Below are 11,969 nucleotides of genomic sequence, written 5' to 3' on the forward strand. Positions count from 1 at the left end.
CTTGAATGTCCTTACACAGCAAAATGGCTATCAGTCATGCTAGCCACATTCCCTGTATTGTAGCTGCAATATCCTAGTTTGATTGGGTAATGACAATTAGCATGCAGAAACTCTCTTTTGATGGGCCAGGTTATGATCAGCTATCCAGTGTTTGAAAGCCATTTAAGTGGCTTACGGCTTTGAGCAACACAAAGCCAAAAGCCATTTAAGTGGCCTACGGCACAATAATTGTTAGAGAAGATGATGGGATTAGTATATTTCATATGGTTTTCATATTTCATCAGTAAAGGGATCATCATATCACTTGATAAAACCAATTGAAAATTAAATTCACTAATTTATTGTTGTGCTAGGATTTCATGTAGTTTCAACCTGAGCTCTAGCACCACTTTACTACTATGTGCTAGATGAACTTCCACAGCTGATAATTACATAGAATTACATTTCTACCTCACATGAACCACTAGGAGCTTAAAATATTGTTTTTCACACAAAAATTATGAAAAAAAAACCATAAATACCAGTTTTTTCAGCTGGTTTAAACCGAGCCAACGCTGGTATACAGTGTGCACTAGCATACAAAGAAATCTTATTTTAGCTACGCCAAGAACTCAACTTTTTTTCATTGTATGAAATTATTTTGTTCTAACGGAACCTCGCAGGGTAATATCATTTAGTTAATATATTTGAAGTCATCTGAACAAATACTAAATACAAGCGATCAATTGAAAATAATTCAATATTATTTTTAGGTCAATATCCTATGAGGAGATGGCTGCTAATCTCATAGATGGTGGCAGGGAGTATGTTCCAGATGATGGACAGACAGCCCCTGAGCTGTTTAAATTGGGTGGTCTAACATATAAGTATGTTTCATTTACATGTTTTTCAAAATTATCCATAGCTCACTGCTAGTTCACTGATTGGTTGCTCACATGAGACCACCTTTTAACCACTCGTCAACAATCTCATAGATACTTTCATCTGCAGTACGTTATGTCAAGCATAACGTGATGTAATTAAAATTCTAGATATTTAAAATATAAACTAATGGCCTCTGTTCTATTTTGTAGGGATTTCATCATCCTCCCTGGCTATATAGACTTTCTTGCATCCCAAGTGGTAAAATGTTTTTTTAATTTTTTATGTATGTTGTTGTGTTTTTTACTGAATCAGGTGAAGGTCAAATGTTTCTCACCTTGGTTTCTGTTCTAGGACTTAACATCACAGCTTACGAAGAAAATAACACTGCAGGCACCACTTGTGTCATCACCTATGGACACTGTAACAGAGTCATCTATGGCCATAGCCATGGCAGTAAGTTTTCACTTTCCTCTCAGCATGCATTTAGTTATTCACTTAATTTTTCTGATGCTTGTAAATATATCTGGCTTATCAACTTATTTGTTCAATTCTCTTATACAGTATTTTGACAGTTAGCTGATCTGAGTGTATTTGTTTAAATACAGTGATGATTTAACATACAATGTAGATAAAGCCTTGCTATGGAAATAGCTGACATTGGAATAGCTAATCTGAACGTACTTACTATAGGTCTGAAAGGACAATTCGGAATTTCGATCAAAGCTGTGTGTGGCATGAAAAAATTTACTCTTCCTTTTTCTTTTACAACCTTCAACAATTAATTTAAAGGTTTTCAACTTTGGTTAATAAGGAGTTTGAAAGCTTAGTATATACTTCGGCATTCTTTTGTGCTGCCTATCTAGTGAATATGCTAGTGAAGTAGTCAAGGCTGTATTATAAGCAGTAAGGTTATCAAACATTAACAGGAAATAGTTGGCTAATGGCTGCATTATTTTACTACAATAGATTTTAAAGTACATAGGCTGTTGTTAGCGACGCAATTCGGTCTATGGTGCTTAAGTACAGGTTTAACTACACATTGGTCAACGTTAAATTTAATATGCTTATATTTTTTGAGACCATAGAACATGGTTGATGAAGTTTAAGAAGTGTATTTTCTTTTATATAAAATAACATGTTTACGGTAAGTAATATTTTTACTAGTCTTTAATAGTGCTATATATTAAAGCTCTTTGATTCCTATGTTAATTTTTCAGTTTGGCTAAAAAAAATTTGTATAATTAAGAAACAAAATGTTGTCTTCGCATTGAGTGAACATCTAAGGCTAGCAAACAATATCTAGTCATTTACAATAGGCAAAAGATCACAGATAAAAGCTGGGCATGTTCAAATGCATTTTATACTTTTACATCTATGTTTGTCTTTTCTGTCTTGATTGCAATGCATTGCATAATTCACATGTGGTACTTCTAGCCAATAACACTGGTAACCTTGGTTGAATGGACCTACTCTTCACAAAGAAATCGTCTATTTATTTTCACGAATTTGGCCCTGCCCTTGTACAGCATGTAGTACTTTTCAAAGTATTGTAACTTTTTTTTAGCTTCAAGGGGGTGTTGGTGTGATTCACCACAACTGTACAATAGAGTTCCAAGCTGAGCAAGTCAGAAGAGTAAAGGTAAGGCCTTTTTGCAATGGTAAGGAAAATTATTTAAAGGTTTGACACTAGAGGTTTACCAACTTTATGTACAGTAATAAATTTGTTGTGTTTTGATTATGTTAAAACAATGTTTAGATTTTTCTCATTCCAGCCTTTGCACAAGTGTATGTTTAAATGCTGCCATCTACACATTTTTACAGTGCAAATTTGACAAAGGTGTTATTTTCATGAAGATAAAATTTAGGATTTTGCAGTTTTACAAATAAAAAAGTCTGATAAAAGCGAAATTAAAAATCTACCAGTTAGTAATAGTAATCTAATAGTGATATAAAATTGCTCTTAGTAATCGATAGCACCTGTAGCATGTAATAGACTTAAATTCCTCGGCAAAATGTATCTGAAAATTTAGGTTTGATGACCGCACACCCATAATTACATTGATAGTAGGAGTTGCTCTCCTACTATCAACTGACTAATGTTAGACTATTTTAAACACAGTTCTACAGAAGCTTCGATTAAGAGAAAGCAGGGTAGTAGTAAAAGTTACACATCATGCAATTTCTCAGTTAGCCAAATGGGTAGTTAGTTACTTAAAGACAATAGTTAGTGTTTGTCATTTATCTGTCCTACAGCTAGGGTGTAAGTCTGCCAAATGGTTATAAGTTATTCCATGAGAAAATTATTCCCAATTAAAGACAAGTTTGACTATTTTCACCAAATATTTGGACCTCACTGTTGCACCTCTTTTATTGTTAGTGCAGCAGTAAGCTATTGTTGCTGAGAAATTGAAGCACATTTGAAATGTTCAATCTTTAAGACAATTCTATATTATAATTCTATATTATAATTATTGAGTGACCGCAATTCTGCTTGTGGATTTGTTTTGTCAGCGATTCAAGCAGGGCTTTATTCTTCAACCTATATGCATGTCTCCGGACATGAAAGTTAAGGATGCTGTCATCTACAAAGAAACTCATGGCTTTTCTGGTTTTCCTGTGACTGCTGATGGGGAAATCGGGGGAAAGCTGGTCGGTCTCATCACCGGTCGCGACTTTGACTTTCTAGACCCTGATCATTATGACAGACCTGTCGCTGAGGTACCTTCTGCTTGCTGCAGATGTGCACCAGTCGTGGCCTGTGTGTGTTTCAACTTCACCCCGGGTGTCTTATTGCTACGCTGTGTAGTCTTTCTTTTGGCTGAAGCGTCATTTGATGGCGTGAAGGGGTTTTACACCAGCCGTTTTTCATATTCGTTTTAAGCAATTCACAGATGACAGGTGACATAGTCAGCCTGAAACATCTTATGTGTATTTAACACAGAAAATGTATCCAAAAGTCAACATCTTAACTCGTTCTTATACCTGGATCGTCATTGAAGACATCCGGTTATAACCTACTACGGTAGGAAATGAAAAAAATGATTTAGAACCATCGGGTTCTGGGTCTTAGGATTGAAACACGGCTGGTGAAATGACCTTTATACCACGTGGCAGCGCTTTAGCCAAACTTGAGCTTGCTGATTTCATAGGTGTGGAGTGCAACTGCCTGTTAACCTTTGTATTGTAGAAATACGAGCAAGGCTTTATTACTGACCCCGTGGTTATGACGCCAACCACAACAATTGGCGAGTGTTTTGCAGCTAAGAAAAAACACGGTTTCAGTGGTTTTCCTGTAACCCTCACTGGTAAAATAGGTAGCAGACTGGTTGGCCTCATCACAGCTCGGGATATAGATTTTGTTACAAAGGACCAGCATTCAAGGGAAGTGCGAGAGGTAATAACTCAGCGGGCACCTGTAGCGGCTTTTCTAGATAGTGCTTGCCGTTTTCTATTGCTTCTCATTATTTCTCATAGCCGCACTTACAAGAAATCTTTACTATGATTTTGCTAATACATATCTTGTCTTGAGCCATAGATGGACCAGAGTCACCTACTCATGAAGAAACTTGATTTTGGTAAAATCTCTGATAATTTATTGTACATATTTCTACATACAACGCTTGCTTCTTAATTTGATGACTGAAATAACTATAAACAAATTTCAAACAGAGCCAGTTTAGCATTTTTGTAAGAGCAATATTTGTATCATATATTGTACAAGTTTCAGTTGTAGTAGTTGTATCGTGAGCGGTCACTGTCTTCTACCTAGTCAGGGTCATAGTAGAACTAGTCTGGTCATAGTTTTAGGCACTGCTGAGCTAAATATTTTCCTAGAGCAAGTTGAGTACCTTTTGCTCGAATTATGCAGATTCACGCTATTTTTAAATGCAAGCTGAACTGATGGCTGCTTGTTTGCTTTGCCCTCGGAGGCTTATGTCTACTAGTGCATGCTGCTCATGCTCTCTACACCATTTTATGTGCATGAATGAGATGAAGATTGCTCATATTCCCATCAAGATTAAATACCAAATGATATTTGCTTTTTTATTATTTGTTGTAGTTTTACTGTAATTCTACAAATCTGTTGAAAATTACTGCATATTTGGTAATATTTTGTTTGAAAAAGCGGTTGAAATTTTTGCTCAGTCATGTATCCTAATGCGCCATTTTCATGTTCTCCTATCTCTTTGGTTGAGAGGTCAATTAGTACGGCAGCGTATGAAAAAGTTTCATTCGCTATTCTTACTTCTTGCTATTCTTACTACTTCGATTCTTACTGCTTACTAGACATTATTCTTTAATGTTTTTATCAGGTGATGACCCCGTTGGAGAATCTCATCGTGGCTAAATCCAATGTCACACTTCTAGAAGCAAATGAACTATTGGAAAAGAGTAAAAAAGGTTATTAACTTTTACCTTTGTTGTTGGTTTTCCCGTCCTAAGATTTCCTTTTTTTTATTTTGCCAGTTATTACGAAAAAGGAAACTTATCACTGGCATATACAGCTGCCAATATGCCAGTGATAATAACCTCTACTGCTGGTGATTGCTGATCGTAATAGCCTCTATTGCAAATCGTACAATAACGATAATACAAATGTAAATTGTTGCTGGCATGTTAATAATAATCACTTGTGTAGCTAGCTATTGGTACACAAGCTATAAGAGATTGTGTCGCTGCAGGGAAACTACCGATAATAAACGAAAATGGGGACCTCGTGTCAATCATAGCCAGAACTGATCTCAAGAAGAATCGAAACTATCCAAGAGCAAGTAAAGATGGCAGGTGCCCAATTATTATGCATTACAGTCAAACCTCAATTACATAAGAATCAATTTGTGACATATGACCTAAAATTTGACCAGATATTTGTCTTGGCATGCGAAGAAATTTCTAACTTATGGCACCAAAAATTTTTTAAAACATTACAGTTTGGTAAGTACAAGTGAAAATGGCGATAGAGATTAAAATAAATATGTAAAAATAATTATAATTTAAGTTAATTCAGACTATATTCGTATCAGTGAATGTTGTTTCATGTATTGCCAAGCCTACACTTCTGTTCACATGTCTTTCTGGCAATATACCCATAACCCTTGTTAATAATTTTTTTAAATTTATTTCCTACATGCAACTAAAGCTTTTGTGTTTAGTCTTTCGCATACTTTTATGTAATGCATTTATTGTAATGCTATGTAAGCACTTAAAATATCTACAGTAATCTCTCTTATTCTGCGGGGATTCGCTCCAGACTCGCCCACAAAATATTACTTTCCGTAAAACAGAAATTAGATTGTTTGAAGTATGAGCCACAATTTAAAACTTAAGAGAACTTACACTACTTTTTAAAGTTTCATAATTACTATAAATACAAACACAGGTACACATCCTTCTACTTGCGGTATACTTATATAGTACATTGTACATACAATACTGAAATCTGTATGAGCCAACTGAAGAATTATGGCTGGAGCAAGGGTCAATGAGGCAAACTCAAGCTTAATATTCTTGAGCCAATCATCATCAGATCATAAAATAATACGTAACTGCGGGTGATTCCTCGTAGCTGATTCCCCGTAGCTGATTCCCCGTAGCTGATTCCCCGTAGGTGATTCCCCGTAGGTGATTCCCGTAAGTGAAGGAGGAAGAATTGCAAAATTTTATTCCATAGGTGAAGAGCTGTCTCAAGCTTTTTTGTGAGATATATGCTACTTTAATCGCTGATATCAACCAGCTTGTTGCCAGGGGGGCTTTCTTATCAATAGACTGTGCGCTCTGCACTCATGGCTTCTTGACAACACTGACAGGGTATCGTTATACGTTTCAAATGGAGGGAATTTTCTGCTGTACAAAGTAGGAAAGATTATTGTATATTTGTTTATTTAAAATAAAATGCTATGAATTCTTATGAAAGCATTTGCTCCAACAGTGATTTAGACCCACAAGGCAAATATCAGAATGGAATAGCTTCGTATGCTAAAGTTTGACTGTATTTCTCTACTTCAGTCAGTAACTAAAGTACATTTAATAATTATTAGTTCATAGTTTATAGTATTGACTGGGTAAATAGTACATAATTTAGGGTATTGACTGGGTAACTAGTACATAATTTAGGTTATTGACTGGGTAACTAATATACCTAAAATTAGGGTATTTCATTTTACTATATTATCCTTGAACATTTTTGTATTGTTTTAGTGCTCATCACTCCTTTTTCATCCATCAAAATATTGCTGCAGATTTAATAGGCTTCAGCTAGCTTATTCACAGCTGAAATGGTTGTGTGTGCCAAAAATGCCATACTGTTCTTTTCTATGACCGCGGTGCTGATTTGTTGTATACTTTTAGCAAACAACTGTTAGTGGGGGCCGCAGTCAGTACGCATAATGATGACATCGCTAGAGTGGATGCCTTAGTGTCAGCCGGTGTTGACTTTTTAATCATCGTAAGTATTGCATTTATAGAGTGCCTTGCACCCCCCCCCCTGTGTATGTGTATCTAGTTATTTTAACTTGTCAATAAGACAGTCAATAATACATGTACCATCACCATAGGCTTGCTCGTATTTTAGACTTGCACCATAGACTTGCACTTATTTTTAGACTCTATTGCATAGAGTCATAAAATAAGTGTTATTGCTCAAGCTAGTTTTACCTCTCCCGCAATAGTAGATGGGACTGTCACATTTATTGCAATGTTTTTACAATTAGAACAGCTGTTGGTATGCCACAAAATGAGATCTTTACTGTAAGATATCTGCAGACAAGCTAACTTTTGGGTGAGTGTAGAACATGAAAGGCACGTTTTCAGTGAGTATCACCATGCTTCCAGGACTCGTCACAAGGTGACTCGATATATCAGATAAACATGATTAAGATGGTCAAATCCAAATACCCAGACATGCAGGTCATCGGAGGAAATGTAGTGAGAGCTTCGCAGGCCAAAGACCTTATCGACGCTGGAGTTGATGGTCTCCGGGTCGGTATGGGCTGCGGAAGCATCTGCATCACTCAGGAAGGTTAGTCCTCATCAGTTTCTCTACGCATGACAATTATGCTTGTTTGGGTTTTATTATGGTTGTTGAATGGTAGCCACTGATAAATGTTGTACACAACAAGCGCAGACGTTCCATTGGCTCTCACTAATTCTAGTATCCGTGATGTGCTCTGAATCTCATGGTGCTGATCTCTGGTAAAATGCTCAATGATTGCTTACTCTTAGATATACAGTAGCATACATGTATGTCACCTTTCTTTACTGGATGCTGGTAAGTTGCTTGTTTGTTGCACTTCAGTATGAATGTCTCTTGCTTACACTTCTGCAAATCGTTGGCAGAATTCAAATCCAATTGGACGGTGAGTTTGATAATTTGATATATTGATTATCAATTTGAGAATATCGTCGTGTGCAGGCTGGAGCTCAGTGAAGGTAAAGTAGGAGGCAATTTCAAATGTAGTACTAGTAGTCATCTCGCAATGACTGCTCTGCAAAGCATACTGAATGTGGGAAAATATTATGTCCTTGACATTTTTTCGTACCAATTTTCATTTCTAGAATATATGTTGTACATTGTGAGGATACTTTGCAATTGTAGTGTTTCTAAAAAGTTATATTTTGAATTTGATGTGTTATCGTAAAGTGGCTCAAATTTTATTTCAAATCCATCTACTTTTTTTGGCTCGTTTCAAATTTTATTTTAAAACCTTATCTAAAACTCAAGTCATTTATAAAAAAGCGGAAAGAGTAAATATTGACCGCTTCTAATACTCACAATACTTTTTTCTTGCGCTTCTTTTTATGGATGTACATGTTCTCTGGATTTACATGGCGATTTTGTTCTACTGTCTATTACTAACACAAGGCTCTTTCTTTTGATCATGTCATTTTTCTAAAAAATTGATACACAGGTATTGATGGTATGTATCCTTCTTGATTATCTTCCATGCGACACTAATATTAGCATCTCTCTTTCTGGTCTTTACACCTTTTGTAATTTTGAGTATTTAGTTGTTGAAGGAAGTTTTGGCTTTACTGTGTGTATATATCACGGGCAGGATATTGATATACTGTTGGTCTGCTGTGTTTCAGTGATGGCTGTGGGTAGGGCTCAAGGCACAGCTGTCTACAAGGTAGCTGACTACGCAAGGAGGTTTGGTGTTCCTGTGATTGCAGACGGTGGAATCAAGTCTGTCGGTTACATCATTAAAGCCTTAGCCCTTGGTGCTTCTACGGGTAACGTTTTTATCATAGTACAAACTATAGCAGCCATGTTTAACATATTAGGTCACGGCCGTGCACACACACACATACTGACAAATGGGGCAGTCAACGTATTGTTTAGACAACTAGGAATCGTTAGCAGTATGACTCATGACATTGTTAAATATTATATTATATTGTTAAATAAATGGAACTTGTTTAGTTTTTTATTGTGGAATCCAAACAGTTATCGGTGATAACAGCCCCAACAATTCTGTCGTTATGCTTTTGCCTGAAGAAGAATGTTAAGTTTTACTCCGTTATATTTTATTTTTGACACATGGTGTAATTTTCTTGGAATGGCATTGAGCAGTGATGATAAAATTCATATCTGTGTAAGAATAATAATGAATTCTCTCTTCATCTCTCATGAGTGAATCTCAAATAAGAAAAGTGCTATGAATTTTCTGTCTGACAGTAATGATGGGCTCACTATTGGCTGGCACCACCGAGTCGCCCGGAGAGTACTACTTCCAAGATACAGTTAGGTTAAAAAAGTATCGTGGTATGGGATCTGTCGACGCTATGCAGAAGTTTCAAACCAGTGCTAGTCGATATTTCAAGTAAGTCTGCGGTAATTGCAGTGATGGAAGATTACTGATTATTAGCTCTACGTTTGAATAAGTTCTGATGTCTTGCGTGCCACTCATGATCTCCCAACTACTCTACCTCTAGTGAGAGTGAAAAGATAAAGGTTGCTCAAGGCGTTTCTGGCGCCATAGAAGACAAGGGGTCAGTGCACAAATTTGTCCCATATCTCTTCACTGGAATTCAGCATGGCTGCCAAGATATCGGAGCGCAAAGCCTCTCTAAGTTACGGTTGGTCTTCTACAAACAAATCTTTTAACAAAGTCATTGGAAGCATATTCGATGACCTTAGTGCTGGCTGGTGATAAACTTGTATCACTTGCGCACTATCACTTATCACTATGTCCATTAATGTGGGCTTCAGAGTATTATCAACATCCTGATTGGTTGGCATAAAGTTGTTAATACAATCAAACATTATCTTACAATTGCCTCAACATAAAAATGTTTAGATATGTAACATGGAATTTGAGGAAATAGTCATATTGACACTGTACAGAGATATTTGCCCATATATGGCATTCAAAGTTTCTCAAATCCTAGCAGTTTTGTAAGTCAGTATATTGTATATGCACAATTAATTCAAATTAACATAATCTCATGTCCATTTTTTTCATTTCAACACAATCTAGTTTCATTTCAACACAATCTAGTTTCATTTCAACACAATCGAGTTTCATTTCAACACAATCTAGTTCCATTTCAACACAATCTAGTTCCATTTCAACACAATTTAGTTTCATTTCAACACAATCTATTTTCATTTCAACACAATCTAGTTTCATTTCAACACAATCTAGTTCCATTTCAACAAAATCGAGTTTCATTCCAACACAATCTAGTTTCATTTCAACACAATCGAGTTTCATTTCAACATAATCTAGTTTCATTTCAACACAATCTAAGATTCACGTTCAAGCAATGGCGATAACAGGCTTTCTTGCTAAAAAGCTACTCGAACAAAGATATTCCGACCTGTTAATGTGCAAATTGGAACTGTTTATAAAACCTTCTAAATAATTCTTCAAGTCATTAAATCTGTTGAGACCTAGTTTTGTCAATAGTTTGGGTTAGATCGCGAACCGAATATACTTTTGTACTTGACTGTTACCACCATTACCGTGTAACTCTTTTTTGCAAAAATATAGCAATGCGAGTTAATACATGCACAACCATTATTGCTGTAGTAAATTGTTGATAATCTGTGTTAGATAATAATTATGCTAATGATTTCAATAACGGTAATGGAAAGTCTTTACGACTAGGTGCTAATTCTCATTGGTGTATCAATGTGTGCAGCTGCAGCAAATATTGGCCTACGTATCGACTGTGTTTCATCAGGGTGTGTAACCAGACGTCAATAGTCCGAGCTGTGGAACGAACTGAAATAAATTCATCATATTATAAGAGTATTTGCTGTGAGATAACAAGCTTTTGACATGAAAAAAATCTCTGAACCGATAACTTTTGTACATCAAGGTTTGGCAATATCTGCTCTATAATTAGTGCATCTCACTCATGATTCTACAACTTGTCAAGTTTTCTTTTAGCAGTTATCACAGGTGGGCAAATGATCTTACTCAGTACTTATAAGTGACAACAATTCCAAACATCAAACTTTGGCTAGTTGGGAGTTGTGACTTATCTAGACTACTTTCTTCAAACTTCTCGACTATCAAATGCGCTTGTTTCACATTCTACCGATGCGTTAAACCAGAGGCTATGTATTTACTGCTAGTTTTATCACTAGTTTATGTTGTGTTCAATTTTATAATCCATAATGCTTTTAAGCTGGATTTATTACACGGATTTAGCAGGGTTGTTTATGTATTTCTATAGTCATTGTGATGAATTTGTTTCTTCTCATGTATCCGAGACAATCTCACCTTCACCTGCCATAAAATGATCCGGTTGTTTCTAGATCGATGTTGTACAGTGGTGAGCTCAAGTTTGAAAAGCAATCCGATTCATCACAGGCAGAAGGTGGTGTTCACGGCTTGCACTCGTAAGTAATTTATGTGTAGTAATAGAAGTTTTCAACAACTTGCTCCTTTCAATCATTGTGTAATGATATTTTTGTAATAGCTTGATCATTCTTCCATTTCTTTTGCAGATATGAGAAACGATTATTTTAAGGAAGAGCTGCAATCGTGACCCTGACTAACAACATGCGAGTTTCTGTATAGATTCAATTCTTCTTGTATCAGTTTCTGACTTGACACAGCGGACTACTAATACATATGGCCCTTTTAGATATT

The 11,969-nt window shown here is 36.0% G+C and overlaps 1 protein-coding gene across 1 annotated transcript in view; it reads left to right on the forward strand.

Annotated features, from left to right (window-relative positions):
• Positions 1-11,967, forward strand: part of LOC137391364 (inosine-5'-monophosphate dehydrogenase 2-like) — a 31,446-nt gene extending 19,479 nt beyond the window's left edge. The window contains exons 2-15 of the mRNA XM_068077817.1: positions 753-866; positions 1,074-1,122; positions 1,216-1,317; positions 2,429-2,503; positions 4,052-4,258; positions 5,178-5,265; positions 5,547-5,649; positions 7,213-7,309; positions 7,696-7,882; positions 8,953-9,096; positions 9,542-9,686; positions 9,799-9,942; positions 11,633-11,716; positions 11,825-11,967. Of these exons, the coding sequence (XP_067933918.1) occupies positions 772-866; positions 1,074-1,122; positions 1,216-1,317; positions 2,429-2,503; positions 4,052-4,258; positions 5,178-5,265; positions 5,547-5,649; positions 7,213-7,309; positions 7,696-7,882; positions 8,953-9,096; positions 9,542-9,686; positions 9,799-9,942; positions 11,633-11,716; positions 11,825-11,846 (1,542 nt within the window). The 5' untranslated portion in view covers positions 753-771 and the 3' untranslated portion in view covers positions 11,847-11,967. The remainder of the gene's footprint in view (positions 1-752; positions 867-1,073; positions 1,123-1,215; positions 1,318-2,428; positions 2,504-4,051; positions 4,259-5,177; positions 5,266-5,546; positions 5,650-7,212; positions 7,310-7,695; positions 7,883-8,952; positions 9,097-9,541; positions 9,687-9,798; positions 9,943-11,632; positions 11,717-11,824) is intronic.
• Positions 11,968-11,969: the final 2 nt, after the last annotated feature.

This window comes from Watersipora subatra, chromosome 3 (genome assembly GCF_963576615.1).
Source record: "Watersipora subatra chromosome 3, tzWatSuba1.1, whole genome shotgun sequence".
NCBI classification, from domain to species: Eukaryota; Metazoa; Bryozoa; class Gymnolaemata; order Cheilostomatida; family Watersiporidae; genus Watersipora; species Watersipora subatra.